The 23,873-nt window shown below is 37.4% G+C and overlaps 1 protein-coding gene across 1 annotated transcript in view; it reads left to right on the plus strand.

Annotated features, from left to right (window-relative positions):
- The window catches only part of PRKCE (protein kinase C epsilon), a 275,101-nt gene that overhangs the window by 218,982 nt on the left and 32,246 nt on the right, over positions 1 to 23,873 (plus strand). Inside the window, exon 11 of the mRNA XM_031594662.2 lies at positions 3,561 to 3,715. Coding sequence (XP_031450522.1) covers positions 3,561 to 3,715 — 155 coding nt within the window. The remainder of the gene's footprint in view (positions 1 to 3,560; positions 3,716 to 23,873) is intronic.

Below are 23,873 nucleotides of genomic sequence, written 5' to 3' on the forward strand. Positions count from 1 at the left end.
AGAAGATGAAATCATACTCCTGGGTTAAGTGAAAACTGGGCTTTCTCACCTAATTGTGACAGTGACAAAGGCTAGAGGAGTCTCTTTTGGAGTCCAGTTAGAAAAACACAAAGCATCCAGAAGACTATTGTAATTAAGAAAGTCAAGAGGAGAGTATGGGGTAATAGAGGTGTTAAGGCAGGCAGTCATGCATTAAAATATAGTGGTTAAAACAGGAGTCAGAAAATACTATGAAAATACAAAGTAAAGTTGCCTTCTTTTTTTGTCTTGATTTCTAGCCTGTTTGCTTCACATCTACTTTTAAAATCTCTTATCCATGCTCTCTGCTCTGTTCTTCTTTCTACTTATTACTTCAAGTATTCTTATTCAACCATACCTTTTCAAAAACTCAATGAAAAGCAGGTATGATTAAGAGCTAAAATAAACCCTCCAAAAGAATCTAATTTCTTCAGAAAGCCTATAGACTTACTTTGCATCATTTTTTGCTTTATAGATGCCAAGAAAGTATTAATCTGCAACATCTTTGTTTCTGATCTTTCCTTTTATTTCAGTTTATGTAATGAAATATTTCCCAGGACTACTTTGCATTTATTTTGTTCACCAAAACATACTTCTCAGATACTATGAAAATGTAGTCCAAAAATAATGCAATCCAAATCCATTCAATTTTCTTTTGGAACAAAATCAATAATAAAGTCACAACTTGTATCTCATTTTTAACTAAGTAAACACTATGTTGTTCTTCAATAATGCATAATTCTTCAGGGCGTTCACTCTATCTTCTCGCACTTAAATACTTGATTATATCCTGGTGATATTTGTAGCATGATGCATAGAATATTTAGAGTAAAACTTAATTCAGTTACTTCATAACTAGTATTTGAGGATGAAATCCTGTCCTTATGGAACTCAATATTAGTATTTCTCTTCTCTAAAAATCAAACTTTTTCCTAGACACAGTACAGAGAAAAGAATTTTTGAAGTGTTCATATTTCCTATGAATTCTGATTAGGAAGCTGAGAAGCTAGGAAAATAATTTGAAATAGAAATGTGTAGCAGAAAAATACAACAGAAGAGCGATTTCAATCATAGCCTTATAAACTGAAGTTTTAGTTGGTATACTTTTGAAGAAATAGTTAACTAAGCTGAGAATTTCATGGAAATATCCCTTTACATGAGAATGAGATGTGCATCATAATAACAATAACAATAGGGAGCATAGTCCAGCTCTGGTAATGGAGCTGCTGCTAAATTTTGCTCAGATCAGCTGATGACAGAATATTGCACTAAACAATCCAGATGATAGTTTTTAGTTGGCTAAGTTGGAAATATTCTACAAAGTGCTGAACCCAGAAGTTTGAACTCAGTTTCTGATATTTAGAATTTAGTTAGATGTTTAGTGGATATTAAGAAAAAAAAAAAAAACCACATTGGTTCTGTTTGGCTCAAAAATAGAAGCATCCAATATGAAAGTGATTAAATATGCATACTGATCTGTTAGGAAATGGCTCTGATCTAAAAAGTTCTCTATCCCAGCCATTTCTTTTGTGCATCACTGGCAACTGATTTTGGAAAGTTTAAAATAGCAACATAAGAATGTCCAGTTTCAGCAAGTTTCAGCCAAATGTTAGACTTTCCCCAGCCTTCAGTCCAAATAGTTCATTGTGCATGAAACGCTGCCCTGTATCTTTCCATGTAAGATACAATGTGTTGCAAAGCAATACTCCTACCAGGAGTACTCACCAGAGGTGTTCTGCCTCTAGTGTGGTGATAAGGAGCCTAATGAAGGACAGTACCTGTATCTTCTGTTTAGAGCTGTTGTATCTTCTTTTGTTATGTGACAACACCAATATCATCAAAGTTTTTACTTCTCTATTGCAAAGCTGAACGCATGTTGTCTTATCCTTAACCACTAGCTTCTGAAATCCTCGTAGATTTTTAAACTTTCCAAAAAGGTTAAATGATCTGCATCATGATCTTGAAAGTTTTGTATCTCCAGGATACGGGTGGAAAGGCACAAGTTTTTTTTTCTGCATCCTCTTTCTGTAAGTGGCAAAATGTAAGCCCAACATATCTAGCCTCCTCCAGGAAACAACCCTGATAGATAGATAGATATGGTATTAAGGCACTTAATGAGCAGGATTAATGTGTATTTAAGGTTAGGCATATTTTAAGTGCTATGCTTTGAATCTGAGCCCTAGAGTAGATGATTAAAGGCAAACAGAAAACATTTATGAATTTCTGGACTTGTATCTATAAACTGTGTAATCTGCAAGAATAGATTCACTCGTAGGAAGCTTATTAAGTTCCATCTTGTTGGTTTTGCTTGTCCAAAGCAATGCTGCATGCTGTCTCTTTTTCTTCAAGCAGACACCGTAAGCCAGAGTTAAACTGCAGTGTTAACTGGAAGTTGGAAAGGGGCTCTGTTACCTGATCCCATGTTTGAAAACCAGTGTACTGCATGACCAGAGGACAAAATGTTTGTTTCCCATGAGCTAATGCAGACCTTTATATGCTTGGACCTGTTCTCATGTCAAATGAGAGTTACTTCCACCTCTGTCTAAATTCTTGCACATACAGATGTAGGTAGCTAACAGTACAAAAATAAATAATCTGGTAGTAGACTTACAAACCCAGGGTGAATGTGCAAAGAGCTGAGAATTTAAGACTGTTAGCACAGATTAGGGTGAACTCTGCAAATCAGTAAGAAACAGCTAAAAATGAAGGACTTAAATGATACCAAGTGGATAGAGGTTGTTGGGTTTGTTTGGTTTTTTCTTTTTTTTTCTTTTTTTTTTTTTCCCCCTCATTTCTGTTTTGCTGAATACTTGAATTCTGGATTTTTTCATTTTCTGAAACATGACAAGATGTAGTGGTTATCTGAAAATCTCAGCTGCTGCTCACAAATTAAGTTCATTTCTGGTTCTCCATGGAGTAAGACTTGAAACCATTAACTCTGAAGTGATAAGGATCAGAAGTAAATAAAAAGAACTCAATATATATTTTAATGGTGTAGTTATATTTCAGTGCCTTATGAGAGTGTGAGGCAATTTAAAAAGTTATATGAGTGTGTTTGGGATTGGCAGCACTGGTTTCTATAGCTTAACCATTCTATTTCATTTTTACATAACTTGAGAAAGATATTTTGTAGACAAAGTAGCTAGCTGATAAGAGATAACAGAAGAAATAAGGACCCTGAAATTTCCTCTGAAGCTCTTCAGTAGTTGATGAAATTGACTTTCTTTATTGTTAAGGCTGAATTAAAGAACAAGCAGCAGCATTTAAGGGTCTGTGTTATTACTTGTTGATGCATGGAGGGGTGTGTGTGTGCATATTGCTTGTTAATACATTTTGATTCTATTCAATTTTTGTCATTTCACTTTGAGATCGTCTCATTTTCTTTAGGTTTGAAGGCTTTGGGTGTTAGCTTTTTCAGAATCATAGCTTTTGTTTCTTTCATTTCTTGACGCAAATGCTGCAGTTGCCTCAAGTACAGCTTAGAGCAGTCCTTTGTGTGACTAAAAGAAATTAGCTAAATAGCACTGTTTAATTAATTTCAGGACCGCCTCTTTTTCGTCATGGAATATGTAAATGGAGGAGACCTAATGTTTCAAATCCAGCGCTCACGCAAATTTGACGAACCTCGATCCCGCTTTTATGCAGCAGAGGTCACATCAGCACTCATGTTTCTTCACCAACATGGCGTCATCTACAGGTACTTTTTTGTCAAATATAAAGTATTCTTGAGGCTCGGGGCTGGTTTTGGCTAAAATCCTCTGTCTCTTAGCAACCAGATTTAGATTAGTTGTTTGTTCCAATTTGCTTACATAGAACTTTTTTGGCTGTTTATCATTGAGAATGTTAACATTTGAATAGCCTCTGCAGCGGTCGCCAGCTGTGTGTGCCAGTTTTGTATTATAGTACAAATAAAACGTTTTTGAAAAAGCTTGGCACATTGTGAACCAGAGGTGACCTTTCTGCAGATCAGTGTAATCTCTTTACTTTCCTCTCCGTGCCATAGATTTCCTCTCGTTTTCTAACTCCCTGCCACTTCCTGAGTTTGTTTGTCCTAGTTGTCTTCACTCTGATACAATCGGGATAGTAGTCTGCAATGCTTTACGTATGCCCCTTCCTTTTGACTGTTTGGGTGAAGCCTTAGTCACCAGCAGGAAGTGGCTCTCTGCAGACTATTTTGATTTGCTTGCCAGTAACCCACATCCATTTGAACCCCCACCCCCACAAATCTCAAATCTTGAGCATGTGTGTACGCAAAAAGAAGTGTGGTTTTGTTGTGTTATGAAGAATGTATTTAGGTATAGGTATTTTACTACTAAAAATAAGGGATCACTTTGAAAAATTTCAATCTGTTGTCAATGCAACTGGTAAGTCCTTTATCTTGACATTTTATCCATTTCTTTCATTTTGTTTGCTGTCAGGAGACTGTCAGTGCTCATGAGAAATTCAGGCTTTCGCAAACAGGGTGGTTTACAGGTTTTGTGACAGAAGTCTGACCTACCTTAGTAAATAAATTTGAATAATTTTTGTATTCTTACCCTCTTCTGGGTGATCATTTTTTATTTGAGATAGGACAGACATTCTGACATTTCTTAAGCAGAAGCATCAGGATGTGGATATGGAATTTGTCACATCCCAGGACTCATGTTAATGCTGCTTTCAAAAGTATTAGAAATTAAAAGTGAATTATAAATGTTTGATAACCAGGACTAAGCAGCAACTTCAATAAGAAGCCATTCGCTTTCTTACCAACTGGGATGAAACTTCCCAGAAAAAGAATCTCCTTTCCAGAAACATCAAAAACATCAGGAGATTGAATCGTGTAAAGAAAATGGGAATTACTGTGAAAACAGACCTTCGGTCAAAATTTAGTCTTCTTTAGAAAACCTACACTAGCTCTTCATCTTCCCCCCCAATTTTGGGCTCCTCAATTTAAGAAAGATGAGAAATTTCTAGAGAGAGCCCATCAGAAGGACTCAAGGTGTTGAGGGATGTGGAGCATCTCCCTCATGAGGAAATGCTGAGCTCTGGGGCTATTCAGCCTAGTGAAGAAAAAGTTGAGGGGGTCTCATAAACAGTTACAATAAATATCAAAATGGCAGGAGTCATGTGGATGGGGCTGGGCTCTTTTCAGTGTTGCCTAGTGATAGGACAAGAGGCAGTGGACACAGACAGGTGCATACAATGTTCCATACAAGCATAATGAAAAATGTCTTTACTTGAAGAGTGACAGAGCACTGAAAGAAGTGTCCAGAAGGACTGTGGAATCTTCTCTACTGTAGATATTCAAAACCCATCTGAATTCTTTCCTGTGAAACCTGTAAGGAACTTGCTTTAGCAGCGGGTTGGACTAGATGATCTGCAGAGGTTCCTCTCATCCCCTATAGTTCTGTGATACTGCGATCTTTTATTAACACTGGTATGATGTTTGTGTGATGGGTTGGAGTTAATTCTCTACCTTTTGACATACATTTATTTTCAAGTGTTGAATAACCAATACATTTTTTCCTTTCTTGCCTGTAGAATATTTCTTGCTCCTTCTCTGCATTTATTTTCAAAGCTATATATTTGTACATTTAGATAATAGAATGTGGAAATTTCAAAATTTTCTAAGTATCCACTAGAAGGGATCAGTTGGAGGCTTTAAAAAGTGAAGAATTTTGAGGATTTTTTTTCAATGAAAAGACTTGAGCTTATTTTCTCTTTCTGAAAGCTGGAATTTAGACCCTTTGTAATCAGCAGTCAGTGCAGTGCAGTGATTTCTTTGAAACAGCAAGAAACAAAATTCAAATTGGTAAAATTACCTTCTAACGTCTTTTTATGAATTTATTATTCTTATTCCTTCCCTTCTCCCATCCTTTAACTTTTCCTCTTTTCACTCCTCTTATTCTCTTTTCTCTCACCATTTCTCCTTGTCTTATGTGTAGCTTCTACTGTGTTGACTTCTGGCTGCACTGAGTCACCTGGTGTGTGTGTTCTTTCTGTGACTTTTTGTTAAATTCAAAATACTTTGATCCCCAGAAAAATGTCATTATGGTGAAGCAGTGCTTTAAACTTTATAAGATTCTCTCAAGTTCTGATTCAGAAACTATGCTGACATGTCTTTGGCATGCTACAGAAAAAAAAAACACAAAAATTGCATGTGGCATATTATATTGGGTGTAATATCAGAAGAGGCAAAAGAAGAGAAATAGCATGTATTGTAGAATGAAAGTAGCGACTGTAAAAAGCAACAAGAAGAACTTTAAGAATACATGTAGTTGTATTCTGTTTTGCCACAGGCTTTTAGACCTGGACATGATTATGTCCAGTTTTGGACTGATTATTGGGAATCTCTTTGCCTCACTTATTACAATATGAAAAATGCATTGGGATCAAGTCATTCTTCCACATCTCCTAAACTTCTATTAGCTGGCAAACAAGGGAAGAGAAAAAAAAAAAAAGAAAAAAAAAAACTATGCCCTTGAATAACTACTAGTCATAACTACCTAACCTGCCTTCAGAAATTTTAATAAAGAATACTTGTCTTCTGTGTAATTATATCTCTAGAAAAAACATTGTGGTATGAAATTAATGGTTATTCTCCAAAGTGGGAAATGGTGCTTATGTGGGCAATACTTCAAGGAAAATGGGGAATATATAAATAAACTAAGATGTTTGATGGAAATGCAGGTTTCAAAATAGCTGCTGTAGCTTCTGATCTTTTTTCAGCCATGTATGTGGAAGTATTTGTTTGGAACTAAACATAGTTATATTTTTGGAAGTAAATAGCTAGCTTTAGCTCATGCTTTGGCTTGTTGGCTAGATTTTTAGAAAATGCTATGATGATACTAAATGATCATCTTTTTTAATAACTAGTTTATCCTCATTTCCCCTGAAGTTCAAAGAGAAAGCCAGCTCCCTGTTTGGCAATAGAAATTATTCTGTAGGTTCACATCTTAGCAACTGGCACAGCTGTTCTCAGGCTTATCCAATTATCCATGTTCTGGCTGCAGTTAAGCACCTTCCTTTTGTTTATGGAGTTTATATTGGAAGTAAAGATTAAACTTACAATTTTTATAAATAAAGATTCTGCTGTTACTATATTCATACTGCATGATAGATAAACTTTATCCCTTCCACCTTCTCTCTCATCTGACATGCATTATTCAGGCAAGTGTCAAGTTTGGGCCTGATAGTACAGGTAGAGTCAATCAGAAATAACAAAACTTTCTGTCTCTTGTTTCTAGCTGTCATTGTTTGTGTTGTGGGATTGCACCACTCTGTAAAAATGTATCCAAACTTCAGGAATTAAGGGCAAGACAATGAATCTCATTTTGCTTACAAGCTGAATTGGACTTAAAACTCAATGAAGAAAGTTTGTGTTCCATATTCCCTGTTACCTGTCTCTGGAGACTGGTGTGATCATCAGCTTAATGTATCTTCTCACACAAGGAAGATATGCCAAAATGGGTGTTAAGAAAACACCACTTCCTTACTTTCTTCTTATACTGACCCTATACTGCATTGCGGTGCACATCCCACGGATGTGTAAATGAGACCCATTCTCACTTAACCTGCAAGTGTTGGGCTGAGTAGAGGAATTCTCATATGAATGACTCTGGCTCTCATTTCCAAGTGAGGTGATGCAACAGCCCATTCTGGCCTGAAATACATGCAAAGAACTGTTGTCTCCCCAGGCAACAACATCAGCATGAGGATGGGGCACCAGCTCTTGAACACATGAACCAGCATCCCTTGTTAATATTTGATAGATGGAATAACTGAGTGTACTGCAAATCTTGTTTCAGTGGCCAACATTTGCATGTCATGGTGACCTCTAGCATAATGCAAGACCATTCAAATAATTCTGTGGAATGCTGTCTCTGAAATGCAGAACAAGGAAACTAAATATAAACAATTTTAGTTTACCCGAGAGGATTAAAAATATCTTGACTGGAAAACTAGTGTCACCTACTTTGGTTTAACTCATTCTTTATGACACCAATCTGAGTGAGGCAGCTGATACATCAGAGGGAATGGGTGCTATCTAGAGGGATCTGAACAGGCTTGAGAAGTGGGTCCATGCCAACTTCATGAAATTCAGCAAGGCCAAATGCATGGTCTTGCACCTGTGTTGGGGCAAGTACAGATACAGATTGGGTGGAGAATGACTTGAGAGCAGCCCTGACGTTAAGGATTTGGGAGCATTGGTTGATGAAAGTCTCAACATGATCTGGCAATATCAGATTGCAGCAGATACCTTGTATCCTGGGTAGCATCAGGAGAAACGTGACCAGCAGGTCAAGGGAGGTGATTCTGACCCTCTATTCTGTTCTCGTGAGATCCCCTAAGAGAACCACCTGAGAGAGCTGGGACTCTTCAGTCTGCAGAAGAGAAGGCTCCAGGGGGACCTTATAGAGGCCTTCCAGTACCTGATGGGGGCCTACAAAAAAAGCTGAGGAAGGACACCTTCTAAGGGCATGTAGCAACAAAGGAGAAGAAATGGTTTTAAACTGGAAGAGGGCAGATTTAGATTAGATATTAGGAAGAAATTCTTTACTGTGAGAGTGGTAAGACACTGAAACAGGTTGCCCAGAGAAGTTGTGAATGTCCCCCCCAGAAGCATTCAAGCCTGGCTAGATGGGGCTTTGAACAACCTGGTCTAGAGGGAGGTGTCCCTGCCTATTGCAGTGGGCTTGGAACTACATAATCTTAAAGGTTTGTTTGTACCCAAACAGTTCTATGATTCCATGACTCTTTTGGTTTCAAATATAAGGTCTGTGAGAAGACATTGCCTTCAAATTGCCCAGCATCGGTTTATAGAGGAGTTTACATTCAGAACTTTGGGTTATCATGTTACTCAACAATATGAAGTAGCAATCCATCTTGTAACTTGCTGTAGCTTTCTGAGGCTCTGTGAACTCCGTAATTGGTGTGTTGGTTGCGATGAAGGATATATTAACCCCAAATTGAGGAGAAAGTGAATATTAATATTCTGGTGCCAATCCTTTAATCCCTCCAGGCTTTTTTTTTTTTTTTCTTTACACAAATACCCTAAAAACTTGCTTGAACACTAACTCAATTTTTCCTTGGATTATCAGTTCCCTCAGCATTCCCATCCATCAGCACACACTGGTGTTTCAGTGAGAAGAACTACCTAAAATTAAAAGCACTTTCATTAGTGTGTTTTTACTTGAAACAAGAATATTTAGAAAGTCTGACTTCAGTGTTGGTCGTATGATTCAGTGCAACCTTGGCAAAGTAACGAGGAGTTATATTTACACTGATGAAAATGTTGCATGGTCAGTGGTTAACACCTTAAAAGTTGTCATTCTCCCATGTTACCTCACTGTGTTATTTCTGAATGGCAGCGACCAAATAAAATTCCTCTCCCCCCACTTTTTGACTCTTTAAAATACAGAGTTCAAACTAGGAGGCAGGGAGCATATTGAACATGCTTGTAAGTATGTAAAGATCATCTTGCTGCTAGCCTAAACAATTAAATTGCTTCTTGAGCCATGGTCTATGAACAAGGGCGAGAAAGGCCGTGTACCTCACAGAGCATACTCAGACCTAAGTGCAGCAATATTCTGAAATCTGACCCTTCCCCTCCTAAACTGCCCATTGCAAGATTCTGCTACAGAGAAGCTAGTTTACTTCTGGCTCAAGTGAGCAATAAGCAACTTATTTCCATCCCCTTTGATGACAGCAGGAGGCAAGGCGTGAGTTGCACCGCAATGTATGGCTGAGTCCCAGAGCACCCAGGGACTGCTGCCAAAGCTGCACTACTGGGCTGACTATTCCTGCCAGATTTGTGGCCCAGGGTACTTGTGTGCTCTGCTCTGTATGGTCCAAGTTTCCCAAACCAGGTGGGAGTTCTGATGGGATTTTGTTCAGTGGCCTCTTTGCACTTTTTCTTGTTGGGTCTAGGCAAACCAGCAGTCATGAAATGCATAAATAAGCAGGATGTCTTCCCGCAGGAAAAGGCAGTGGGCTGGGGTGGAGAGGAGCTGGGCTGAGGGAGATGTGAAGCAGGAAGAAGGGTTGGTTCCCAGGCTTCTGGCATTCGGACCCAGGGAGTCCACCCTGCCATCTGCCTAGCTTCTGCTTTGTGCTAAAGGATGCTGCTGGATAGGAGAGCCTTTGACAAGGTTTCCAGCTGTGGAAGAATGAGTAAAGACTGTGGGAATAGGATATGAACCCTGCAGTCTTGCCAACAGTAAAATGCTTTCTAAATTTCTCCTGGTTTTGTAACATAAGAAAGTCCTTAGTTGGCGCTTGCGTAGGAGTCGGGTATGCAGAGGAGCAGTGCTGGGCAGTAAATAGTTAGAAGGGCAGAGCAGCAACATTGATCTCATCTGGGGAATGACAAGGTACTTCCAGGGGGAGTTCCCAGTAGCAAGGTCAGCATTGTTTTTTTGCTTCATGTTTATTTGATGCAAGATTTTCTTGTTTAATGACCGTTTGTATAGTGCTGTATTCTGTAAATAAAGCTATGACCTTTACCTTCTGATAACAGTATAGGAGTGGGTTAATATTAAATGAGAGAGGGCGGGGAGTGGGAATCTGCCAGAGTTAATGCCAAGTTTACATTCCAGCGAGGGCAGCCATGTTCCGGTACTCTCAGTAGAAAGGCCAACAGCACTTCTGAGCTGATAATGGCAGCTAAATGCTATAGAGCATGTTTATATTTATTTCTGGATAAATGTCAGTGATTTTAGATGATTGATGTTTGTGCTTTTGTTTTTATAACAGGAAAAAATGTGTTATCTTTCTGCATTTGATAAGAAGATCTTAACTGAGGGAAGCCTATACAGAATAAAAATCACGAGAGTTACAGCACATGTAAAACTGAAATGTACCAACATAAGGCAATCCCTGCAGTTTCCCTAAAACACTGAGGCATAGTTTTGTTTCTCCAGAAACACTACACTGGTTCCAAACAAAGCCACAATCTTCAATTTTCCAAGAGAAGGAAAAGAATGTTTTTGCTTCTCCTTGCATTAAAACTCTGAAGTTCCTTCCTAAATTTGATTCTGCTACAAACCGACAAATGTTAGGACTGAATTTTGCTGTGCCCTTCAGTCATGTTTGTCTTCAAACAATGGAAAATATTTCTATAACTCAGTTGCAGCGGTGTTGAAACTATGTCATGTTAAGGGTGAGGCTTTGCCTTTTTGCATGCTATTAACTGCTTCTGCCAAAGTCTCACAGTAATACAGAAAAGGGCACAGCAAATGTGGTTCTAAGGTGACAAGCATTTTATAGAGTGTTTGTCATACTGTTGGGATGCAACAGAAAAATTGGAGAGGAAGGCAAAATGTTAGATGAAAATTTGCAAGGAGATCTCTTTAGCATTTTTAGAATTTTAAATATACTAAACCACCTTTAAAAAAAATTGGATGACACATTTTGGTGAAGGCATTTACATATGACTTCTATGTTTCGATCAGAATCTCACTGTATTCGGCTCAAGGTTTGCATTTTGTCTCTTAAACCCATCTTCCCCCCACTTTGCACTCCCTGCTTGTTATAAAACAGCTTATCTCTTAGACACTGCTCCAGCAAACGTCTCTGCATGCAGATCACCGTACTCATAGGCTGATTTGACTTTGTGAGACTACTCATATGTGGGTGTTGTGCAGCTTCCTGTATGATTTAGGACCCTTTGGTTCAATTTTAATCATTACAAAAGTGTTTACTTTGAAATAGAAGTCCTCACTGTTGTTTAAAAACAAAAAATTATTTTGCTCATCCCTGCAAATAGCTATGGAAAAGGAGAATTTAGGCTAATCAGAATGGCAACATAACTGTATAACCATTGAAACTTTTGAAAATATTAAAATCATCCAATTTGCTGGCAACTTCATAATATTATGTAAGAGAACAGAAATAATACTGCTCTCTAGGAGGTTAAATATAATGTCCAAATGAGCTGAACCAGAGAAAAGGCAGCCAGTAAGGAATCCAGCATTTTGAGGAGTGCTTCAAACTCTTTGCTGCCACTAGAATAAACAGTACTGGGATTACATCAGAAGGACCTTGGACAGACTAGGTGCAGTATAACCAGAGAATCAGAAAATGGAACAAAATAGATCAGGTGGTCAGGAGTGTGCCGAAATTCACCTGAAAGCTGAAGAGTGCCAGGTCCGGAGTGTAAAGAGGCACTCAGCTTGCTTTCCTGTGGCAAAATTAATGTCTGTCCTGTCCTTTGCTGTCAGTGGTTCCGAACACGCAACTGCCCAGAGCAGCAGCCAGGGGCAAAAATACAGTGATAGAAAGGGATCTTCCTGCTGTCATAGCTTCAGTTAAGTGTTGCTGTCTGGGCTGCACACATTGTTCACCTCTACCAGGGACTGTTCTCCTTGCGACTGCTACAGGAGGCCTGGGACTATCTGAACCCTGAAACATGCAGAGGCAGATGGAGCCAGGCAGGGCAGTTCTCCTGCTGTGGCCAGATTGAAAAACAAATGTAAAGATGGAAGGTAGGCCTCACAAACCTGATAAGTGAAAAATAAGCAGACTGCTTACTTTGACAACATAAAGTTTTTTATTGAAAAGAAAAAAAAAAGGTAATATTCATGTATAAGGAGAAGCTCCAGTGTGACTTCTTCCAGTGTACTTGCCAGATACACATTCACTTCTTGCCTCTTGCTTCTGGAATTTGTTTCCATTAGTCAGTCTTGCAAAACAACAGTGAAAGAGGGGGGAGAAATAATGCCTATACTTACATAGGTGTATCTTTTCCTCTAGGCTTTAATTTACTCCTTCTGATGTATGAAAGTGTCAGAAAATACAGTTCTTCAAAGTATGTCAAATGCAAATAGTACGTGCAGTTGTGTATATTGTAATGTTGATTTGACAGTAAAAACTGGAAAAATACTCTTCATGAAGTATTCCAGTCTTAGGTGTATGATTACCATTCAGAAGGGAGGAAAGGATGAGAAGGCTTAGCAGTGTAGCATGTGGAATGGTTGCACTTTGGCATGAAACTGAATAACGTAGAAGAAATGCCCTAAGAAAAAGAAACAAAGAAAGCTAGCTGACTAATAATCTGAGTAGAAGAACTTTGTGTGTGCAAAACCTGGAATATTAAGTATTAAATTAAGTTGCAACAAGTAAACATTATAGCACTTCAGCAATTATTTACTTGATTTATTATAAGGTTTCCAAGGGAGATCCTACGGTCTATTAACACCCATTTTAAAAAATGCCTAAATATATTCTAACAAACACAAATAATGAGTCAGATTGAATTGCTACAGTCAGAGAAGTGGGTAATGGATATTTAAAAGCTTCCAAACATCAATAAATCTGAAACAGCTCTAAAGGAGTACTTGTAGAGCAAAAATAATATGCAGTTTAGAAACTGCCTGAGTACATATTTACCTAAAGTTAACCGCCAGTAAGTGGACAGCAAGTGTTTATGGTACTGTATACTGAGGAAATAAAAAAGGCATACCAAATGTCTACCACTTTATTTGTTAATAATTTCTAATAAATCCAAAGGGGACTGTGCAGTTTATTATTCTATGTTATCATTATAAAGAGGCCCCAAATCTCATTTATGAATACCTAATTGAATAAAAAAGATCCTTGAATTATGAAGTGGGGAAGCAGACAGCAGGTCAGAAGTATACCACTTGCTACAAGGCTGAAGATTGTCCTTTGACAGCCTCCACAAGGTCATATTATATGATACATGAGCAGTAGAATAAAATCTTTGTGTTTTTATGGATGACACAAGAGGAAAAGAATTGCATAGTTGTTCTGTGCATGAGCAGAAGAGCCTGAGGAAATTTTGAAACAGCATGCTGGAAATTCTCTATGTAATAACATCAACAAAATATTAGCTGATATTACTAAGCTGAAACTTACAAATCTATTGATAAATCTCAGACGTAAGTAGTTACTGTCTTGGATATGGGCACTCATAGTTAGGACACGATAATACTTTGTATAAACCCAATCTGATAGAAACCTTGACTAAAATCCCCAAATCAAACCACAGAAAAAAAAAGTATTTTATTTTTTACACATCTTATTTATAGGATCAGACACAGTTATGTTCACCTTCTTACAGCAATAGTAGCATGGGACTGTGAAAGAAAGTGGAAGGGATGATGGCTGGGGCAGGGTGGATAGTAATGGCCCAAACTGGACGTTAATCATAGTGTAGTGCCCTTTGATATTTCATTTACTATTCAAGTCTTAACACAATGCTACAAATGGGCCACAGAGACCATAAGCTAGGATCCTCATTTGCTCCTCAGTATGCCAAAGTCGAGCTTAATTCATTGTATGCATGTCTTTGTGAGATGGCAAGGTCCCTCTCATTTTGTTTTATACTGTGTTTTGATTATTATCTTTCTCTGAGATTCAATTGTCTGTGTATTTTTATTTGGAATCCAGAAAGTGAAATACATAACAAAAATCTGTAATAAATTTGGTTGTAGGTTGACATGGATATATAGAACCTGCTACTGCTGTGTAAAAAACTACCTCTTAAAAAAAAAAAAACAAGATTCTCATTTACATTAATAGCTGCTTCTGATACCAGAAAAGCAAAGCAATTTTACAGTGGAATTGAATTGTACTCAGTGCAGTCAGTTTAAGATTGTCAAAAGGATGCAAAGAGACTTTATTGAACTGTATAATGTAATGAAACTTTTTGTTACATACAGTTCATCTGTGAGATGTATAATTAGGTTTCTTTCTAGTCTTGGCCCACGTAAATATCTGAGAGATTTACATGGTAATTTCTGGTCCTGTTGGAGCAAAGAATCTGGTTAGCAGGACTCTGAAGTATTATTGTATTGGATAGGTGCACACAGGTTTTGAAGTTAGCTTCTCAGGCTCAAATTCAGCTGTTTGGTTTTTCTTAATGTGAAGAAATTGTCTGAGAATATCTTGCTTTGGTGAACAGTTTATGTTGTAATTCTGCTGAAGTCAGTATTTACATGCAATGATTACTCAGTAAGTATCAAACAGTAGAGATTAAAATCATATTTCAGTCTCCAAATCTTATTTTCAGAATTACCTCTCTTTATTTTCATTTGGGCTAGACTGTTGAACCCTACTGTGTAGCCTCTCTGTTTTACAACTAAAGGCAAATTGGCACAGCACTCTTTGCTAACCTTAATGTTGGTAAAAGTGAATAACCTGTATATGTCCTAAGTCTTGACCTGTCGTTTTTCATGGGAATAACCCACTTGACTCGCCTTTGCATAGCATTTCTATTAATTAGAAATAGTGAGTTCTTTTATATGAGTAGATTTTTAGTGCTGATATGATACTGTTGGCACTACAGCCAAAGAAGTGTTCCTGAGAAATTGTTTTCAGGAGGACACTGGGGGAGCTATTTGTGCTGCATTTGAACAACGCTGGAGCTGGAGCTTCCTGCCCAGAGAGATTTTCTGGGGGAGTTTGTACAGCTTGCTGTCAGAGGTGCTGGGAGAATAATTTGTTTTCACTACGCAACTGTAGTTTGAAAAGTGTATCTTAAGACATAAGATATGTAACCCTCTTTTAATTATGAATCAAAATGACATTTGGAGCTGCAGTTTGGACCATTAGAGCAAATCACAAGCTTCTGTGACCTCCACCTTGAAGTGGTACTGAGGTTTATTTTATGTATAGATTAACAAGGAAGAGAAAGTAACTGGCATTTTTTTTCTGGCATCTTCATCATACTTTACAGACAAATAATAAAGTTTTGTCTTAGTTTTCCCAGAATCCCTCTATGGCAGCAATTTTCTATCAACTATAATGGAAAATTAGCTATTTGAAAGACAAATATATCTATATAAAAGAATCCTTTTAAATGAATAAAAATAGAATAGATTTAACTAGCTGGTTTCACAGGAATTTCTGCAGAAATCTATTTTTTTCTGATTGCTGCTGTTGTGATCTTTATAAATACAGTAGGATTAGAAAAAGTTTTAAATTAAGAGTCTGCATAATCTTCCCCAATTCAGATCATGTGATTGGGTAAAAAGATGTTCAGGCATGTAAACTATGCTCCTGAAATCAGAATAGAAGCAGAAATTATTACAATCTTTTGCTTGAGTGGTTCCATATAAGTAAGCATTTTGTTAGAAGCAAAATTCTTGCTGAGTTACATCATTTCATTTATGCTATATAAGTTATTTAGTCCATGCTGCGTAATATTACAAGCACTACCCTGTGGAAAGGCTTTCCATAAAAAGACCCAAGAGGCTGAACTGAGGCCAAAGTGAGGCTGGAAAAATCAGTGTCTGTACAAAAGTTCACCAAAGGGTTTTTTCTGGCTAAGAAAGCATTCTACTCCATGGAAACGTGATATGGAGCTTTAACAGGAGTCTGCTTACTGCTAGGAGCTGTGTTTGTTCCCTGCTGGGACACCCTTGGGAGCACAAGGAAGAGAATTCTGATACACTTGTTTCTTTTATAGAAAGAGACAATCTATGTAAAAACCTTCAGCAATTCTTTTCCTTTATTCTTTCAATGCATTATAAAGTTGCAGAGATCCTTGTGTGGTAAAGAAATGAGCTGAAATGTAGATTCATGCTGGCACATTAATGTCTTGCTCAGGATTTGTTCCCTGTCACCTATGTTTGGCCATTTTATTGTATGCCCAGTGTTATGGTTGCCAAAATAAAAAAATCTCCTTGAAAATGTTGTTCTTTATAAGTCTGTGGTGTAGACAGATATTTCAGAAAAGAAATGAAAGAAATTTAATAAACTCAAATTACAGTGTTGGATTCCAGCATCACAAAAGTTTCTTTTTTTCCTGAACGATTGTTTAATCTCATCCTGACAGGGCGCAGAATAAGTATTATTGAGGGTGCATAAAATCTGTACTACCCTTTATGAGCATATGATTCTAATATTTTAATAGTTCTTCCTCTTCACTGTGTTTTATCTTGTTTGAGCATGCTGAAGTTTCAGCCCTGTGGCTGAAAAATGGGGATTTATTTGAGTCTCATTAGTTTCTTTTGATAAACAGCTTCAGATGAATTAAAAATAGAAACTGTAAAGCTTCAAATCTAGAAAGAAGGTGGGCAGCAGGAAAGAGCAGGTCTTAAGGAGAGCTTTGGAGGCCATCTTTAGCACCAAGTGGCCTTTATTGAGTTCTTTGTTCTGTGGGTAGTTAATAAGGCTGAATGAGTCAGTTTTCAGTCTTATCACAAAGCTCAGGCAGGCTAATGTTCTCCTTTCTATACAAAATTGGACCAATGCATGGGGCTTTCTTACTTGCTGGGAAAACATGGTATCCTTCTCCCTTCAATTGGTCAACAATACATTTGGCACTGGTCATTTCTGAGGGAGGTTTCGACAGTTGTGTCATGTTAACGGATAGAAAAATGTCATCTGGCATTCCTTGAAGAAACAAGGACAACTTTTCTCCAGAGAAAGAATACGGGCAGAGAATAGAATAGGAATGCTATATACCTTCCTACCATTTGTATGTAGAGCATGTATGACAGCATGATAATGATGTACAGAGTTGGATCAAATTAAAGTATGATATTGTAGCTTCAACTTTTATTTAATAATCATTTCAAATCTTGACTTGATCTTAATAGGTGGCATTATAGAAACAATGGGCTTCCAACTAAAAGGGAAGGTTTTGGCCCAGTACTGTGACAGTGAATGAAAATCTGTCTCCTCTGTTGTAGTCATATCATGCTAAAACAATATTGGTATTGTCACACAACGTGAAGCTAATTGACCTTTAGGCTAGGATAAGTGTAAGCCTAACAAGTTAAATGCCATTGAAAACAACCATCTTAATCCGGAATTTGAAGGGCCTGACATATGCGTCAGTGATTTAAGGGAGAAAATTGGAGACATGGGATGAGATCCAGGACTAAACATCTGAAAGAAAGAGACTAAAGTAGTCAACTCTGGTTGATTAAATATATTCTGATCCTGTTTTTCTTTGGTGTCTTGACCTTAGTAAAGTTCACTTAGCATGTAATGGAAAAAACAACCGGTTTGATAGCAAAATACAGGAAATGCCTTCAACCATTGCTGATTACAGTAGCAGCTTTTCCTCTGTTGTTTTCATATTTTTTTAAAATGCTCTTTCTGTGAGCCTGAAACAATGTAGAATAACACTTTGGAGCCTTTTATTTGGTGTGTCCAAGAGAAGCAGTTAAGTGTCTGGCTGTTTGATTGATATGTGTTGGGAGGGGAGGTTTTGCAGTCAGGAAAATGCAATATGACATAATTGAAAAAGATTAAGTTTTACAGTGTATAACTTCAAATACTAGCAAACTGTGTGTGTGTGTTTGTGTTAGAGAGAGAGAAAGAGGGAGAATTCTATCAGACAAATGAATACTGGTCTTTTTCTTAATCTGTGTTTCATGACTAACTGGAATGAAAACAGGATAAATCTCTATCCGGAACACAGAGAGCTGGGAAGCAGCACATACTTGAATATACTCAAAGTCTCAAATTCATCTCATCTACCTTTAGGAATGCAAATGAAGCTCATAGGTCACAATCTTGATTGTCCTGGATTGCGTTTAGCCAAGAGAGAATGATAGGTTTATTTAGGAATCTGCACAGCCCATATATTCGTATTGGAGATACCCCTGGAAATAACCCTGGAGGTAGCCTGAGGCAAGTTGTGCTACCTCAACAGAGCAAAATGTTTCACAGCTCTAGTTACTTATGATTGAGATAAATTTTTAGAAGAGTTGGTATGAGTTGTGATTGATTACATTATGTCTTTTCTTCTTAATTCCTACCATGTGTGAGGCAGAAATATATTTTCTCCTGTGCTATTAAGATTTGCAAGGCTGTATTGCTGAGATGATAGTTAACAAAGACTACTACAGAAATGCAAGATGCTACATGGATAATCATGCATTTGTTGGCTGAATGTTTTTCTATTCTGTTAAGAAATCTTCACTTGAAGAAAATAGAGAAGAGAGAAAAAAAAAATTCTGCCTTTTCACATAGCCACAGAAACCATGCCTGAATACAAAGTATTCTCTTATTTTCTTCATGTTTGCATAATTTGTATTCCACCATCAAAATGATATAGTGACTTTGTTATCATGTCTACTAAGGCCACTAAGGAAGGCACCACTGCATTTGAGTTCCAAAGGCAAATTTTTACCTGATCCAAATATGAAAAATTAATTAGTATGTCTGCTGATATATTTACTATCTAAGATTCTGCTAGCATTTTTTTCAGAATTCATTTTTCTGAACTTGATCTGACAAGCTTTTCTAGCTTCACGCCTTTCACCATCTTTCATCAAGTGGATTTATCAAATAATGACTTAGTATTTTTTTTGTTTAAAAGGATTATAGACATACATAAGTAGGCACTGCTAGTTTGTGCTCCACCTAAGTTATTGTTACAGTGTGCAATCTTATGTTATTTGAGATATGAAAATAAGAGCACAAAGCATTGTACTTCACATAGTAGTATGCCTCAGCTTGAGTTAGTCCTTGGCTAAACCTAAGGATTCTATTGTCCTCAGTGGGATCAGTGAGGTGTCAGTGAGGACAAGTTGTGTCACATTACACATTTAGCAATGGCTCAACATAAGCTTTTTTAGCAGAGACTGATACAGTACATATTGTCAGTGGGAGTACAGATTCATCCTGTCATTCTCAGGACTTTTTCCAGCTAAAATCTTTGAGATGAAAGAAAAAAAAAGAAAAAAAAAAAAGGAAATGGTGTATTTAAATGAAGTGGAGAATAAAAGAAGTAAATCCCTTATTGAACTGTTAGTAACCTTAATGTCAGGGTACACACACGTGCACAGTCAGAGGCCCAGAGAGACCAAACTGCTCAGCTCCAGGAGTAAGACTGCGCTCAAAGCCACTGGCTGTTCGCATGCTGCTTTCATAAAAACCTTTGAGCAGTCTGTGTTTTCAGCACAAATGGCTTTTAAAACCTGAAGTTTTTCAAAAGAAGATTGCTTGCTATATGATGTAACTGCATGTTTCTGAGGCAGAAGCCACCTCCATTCATGACTTTTCTTACCTGATAAAAAAAATTGCTGTCCTTCAGGCCATGGGAATGCAGGAATGCCTGTGGAATCCAGCACCAAATTTGACTAAATTGAGGCCTTGGAAGTTGATTAAATCAAGAGGCAGCATTGTAACACTATATCCCATGTCTGACTAAGGCTTATTGAAGGATTATTGCATTTCCAGGTGGGAATCATGGAAGGATAACATTTAAAAGCAGTACAATGTGAATGTAGAAGGAAACACTCATGAAAAAGAAATAAAGATCACTTTCTTATATCCACAGCCAATTTATAAGACTATTTTACGTAATGCATGTTAAAACTTCTAGGTGTTTCTCTTGTGTTCACAAATAAAAATGTGACAATAATATGAAAGGAAAAGCAGCACAAAGGAAAGCTGTTAAGTATGATATATTAGTTTGTCTACATATTATTATAAGGAAACTCAGCATAATAAGATAAGCAGATCATGCACTGTAAAGTCCTAAGCTGTTCCCGACAATTGTGATAAAGTTATGGTCAAAACCATTAAAAAGCCATATATAGAAATTATTTTATAAAACTTGTTTTTATGCTGCAAGCAAATCAGTGTTTTCTTTAACCTCCTGGAAAGGAGTTTTAAACCTTTGTTTAATACATCATCAAGATATTGGTGAACATTTAGGACTGCATGACTAAACAGCCCTCTTTTCCCTCCCAGGACCTTGCTTTTCTGAAAGTTCTCTCACGGTACACTGTAGGAACAGGCAATGTTGTACATCATACAAGCCACATTTTTGCTTTCTGATGAGTAGGATTTACAGAGATACAGGTAGCTTCTTTCTGAGGAGGAATAACTGCAGTCATCAGTACAGTTTAGGGACTGGCTTGCTGGAAAGGAGCTCTGCAGAGAAGGAGCTGGTTATCCCAATGGACAAGTTGTCCATAAGCCAGCAGTGCAGTCTTGTGACCAAAAAGGCATCCTCCTCTATTCTGCCTTGGTGAGGCCACATCTCAAGTACTGTGTCCAGTTCTGGGCTCTTAGTTCAAGAAAGACAGGGAATTCTGGAGAGTCCAGTGGAGGGCCACAACAATAGTGAGGGACCTGGAGCATCTCCCTTATAAGGAAAGGCTGAAAGACCTGGGGCTGTTCAGCCTGTAGAAGAGAAGATTGAGAAGGGGTCTTATAAGGCAGGAGGTGTTGTGGATGGGGCTAGGCTCTTTTCAGCAGTGCCCAGTGACAGAAGGGGCAAGGTGTACTGGAACTGGAACATGAGAAGTTGCATACGAACATGAGGAAAAATACCTTTACTTTGAGGGTGACAGAACACTGGAACAGGCTGCCCATAGAAGATGTAGAGTCTCCTTCTTAGAAGATATTCAAAACCCGCCTGGATGCTTTCCTGTGCAACCTACTGTAGGGAACCTGCTTTAGTAGGAGAATGGACTAGATGATCTCCAGAAGTCCCTTCCAAACCCTATGATTCTGTGCTTCTGTGAAAATGCTTTTCATAAATGTGTTAATTACTTAATGGATCAACATGAAAACAAAACAGAAAATCCAAGGCTTGCAGATAAATACTGCCAAAACTTAGGAAGTTTTAGGAAATCTCCTAAAATAAAAGCAGCAAAACCATTTTTTTCTTCACTGTTAATCTCACTCAGTTTTCTGTCTAAATCTGCCCTAATGTCATGAATCCATTCATAAACATGAACAGTCCAGCATACACTGTATTTCTTTTTACTCTATGGAGTAAGGGAGATCGCATCACCTGGTAGAATCAGGCATCCAATGACACTATTACAATTGTATTTTTATGCTTAGTATCATTAGAAATGAGAGGCTTCTTCCTTGTCCCACAGTGTCTGGAAATGGAGAAAATGTTATTTGTTTGTGTTTTCTTAGAAGCTATGGTTTTAGCCATTCATCTTCAATTTGTCATGGAGGTAAAAAAAAAAAGCCTCACTGATGTTTTGTGATTGAAGTACTTAATGCAACAAAAGAATACATTACTTCTAGTACATCTGTCCCATAGCTTATAAATGGAAGTTGATATTAGGCTGTGAGACTCAATCACTAAAGAATTTAACATCAGAACATAAGTATTGAAATTTATTTTGGTTTTCTCACCAGCTTTCTATATAACTCCATCTTGGTTAGAACAGAATCTAGTACATTAGTTATCTGTGTATTTTGGAATCACCAACATGTTTGAAGAACTGAGACAAAGATTTTGTTGGCTCTTATCAGTCATTCAGAAAATAACATTTCAGATAGCATAGTACAAATGTTCTATGGTATTTGCTTTTGACTGAAGCTTATGTTGAAAATGCAACATTAACTAACTAAAATTACAGCAAAGAGAAATTTAGTGCTGGGTACAGGAGAGTCCCTCTAGATGCAAGAGAGTATCTTTGTCTCAAATGCAATTTGGATACTGCTGAATAAGTTAAAAACTCTAGGAATGTAGAAGTCTTATATTAATTAACATAGAAAAAGTAATTTCATCTTACTAATTGAAATTTTTAATTGATTTAATGAGGATGTTGCCTTCAGTTATGAATTTCAATAACTATATTAGTGGAAAATTATTCTGCTGGCTCTCTGTGTGTTGTTACGGGGATGTTTCCTTTTTACCTTCAGTGGTTCCTTCTGTGAATAGCCTGTCTATTCAAAGCCTTCAGAAAAGATGCAATTTTCCCATGCAGGGGAACAATGGCAGTGGCAAAAATTTCAAATACAGTTCTGAAAGCGTTTATTGTAGCTGGAAGTCACACACACAAAAAAAATATGAAGGATCTGTTTCTTTACAGTTGTTCAGTAGCTACATACTTTTGACTTGTGTTGCTTTGATGTTCTATAGATGTTTAGTAAGGTGCTGTCCTTCACTTCATTTTAATCCTATATAGAAATATACCTGTTTCTGATGTAGTTATTATTTCCAAACTTCTGTTTATTCACCTTCATGCTGACCTATATGCTGAAATGTATATGGTTGATTATTCAGCAAGTAGAAGTAGGTGCTGTGGAGATGTTTCATTGTAAAGTGATTGCTTAAACCAACATGTGATCATGTTTCGTAGCTACTTGATCCTGTTCTTCAAATATGGTTTTATTTAGTTACTAATGTTTACCTGATTCAAAGACTACTGTTAGTAATGTTTGACAGACTTTCTGGTCAAAGCCTATCTTGACTGTTTAATTGTCTTACTTTCAACAAGAACATTACCTGTTATCTAAATGACATGTGTGACACATGGCCACACACACAAGGTGGTTATCTCACTGGCTACTGTTTGAAGTCAGACTTGAAGAGCCCAGTTCTGTGAAGTCCTCATCACTGGAGCATTTCTGGGAAGTGAGAACGCTTGGTGTCTCATGACACTGGCATGTAGAGGAATGAATGAGCATTATGGAAGCTTTCTTGCAGGTTACCTGCTGTCAGCCTGCTCTTCTGTTCTGACATGTACAAACCTTGTTGTTATAATCCTGATTATCTCTTGAGATCCTGCCAGTCATTCCTGCTTCTGAGGTGATTGTGATACTGGCAAATGCCTAGAACTAGAAACCAAGGCTTAAATTTCTTTTAACATTTTCCGAGAAAAAGAAATGATTAAAAAAAAAAAAAACAATACTTAAGTTATGCAATTTACTGCTCAAGTCAACTGAACTGACTGTACAAGGTATCTTGGCAAACAAACAAAGGAGAGAAGTAGCTTCATGTATCATTAATACATTCAAACAACCTGGGCATTTTCCTAGCTTAACTGGTTAGGTTGTTTGCAGTTGCAAGTAGTTACTCAGGTTATAGGAGCTTTTGTCAGACACATTTTGTCAGACACAGATGACTTTCTTAGTTCCTACAAAGAGTATGCAAAATGAGAAAAAGAAGAATGTAATAGATCTTTGTCACGGAG

This window comes from Phasianus colchicus, chromosome 2, assembly GCF_987193195.1.
Source record: "Phasianus colchicus chromosome 2, bPhaCol1.hap1.1, whole genome shotgun sequence".
Lineage (NCBI taxonomy): Eukaryota > Metazoa > Chordata > Aves > Galliformes > Phasianidae > Phasianus > Phasianus colchicus.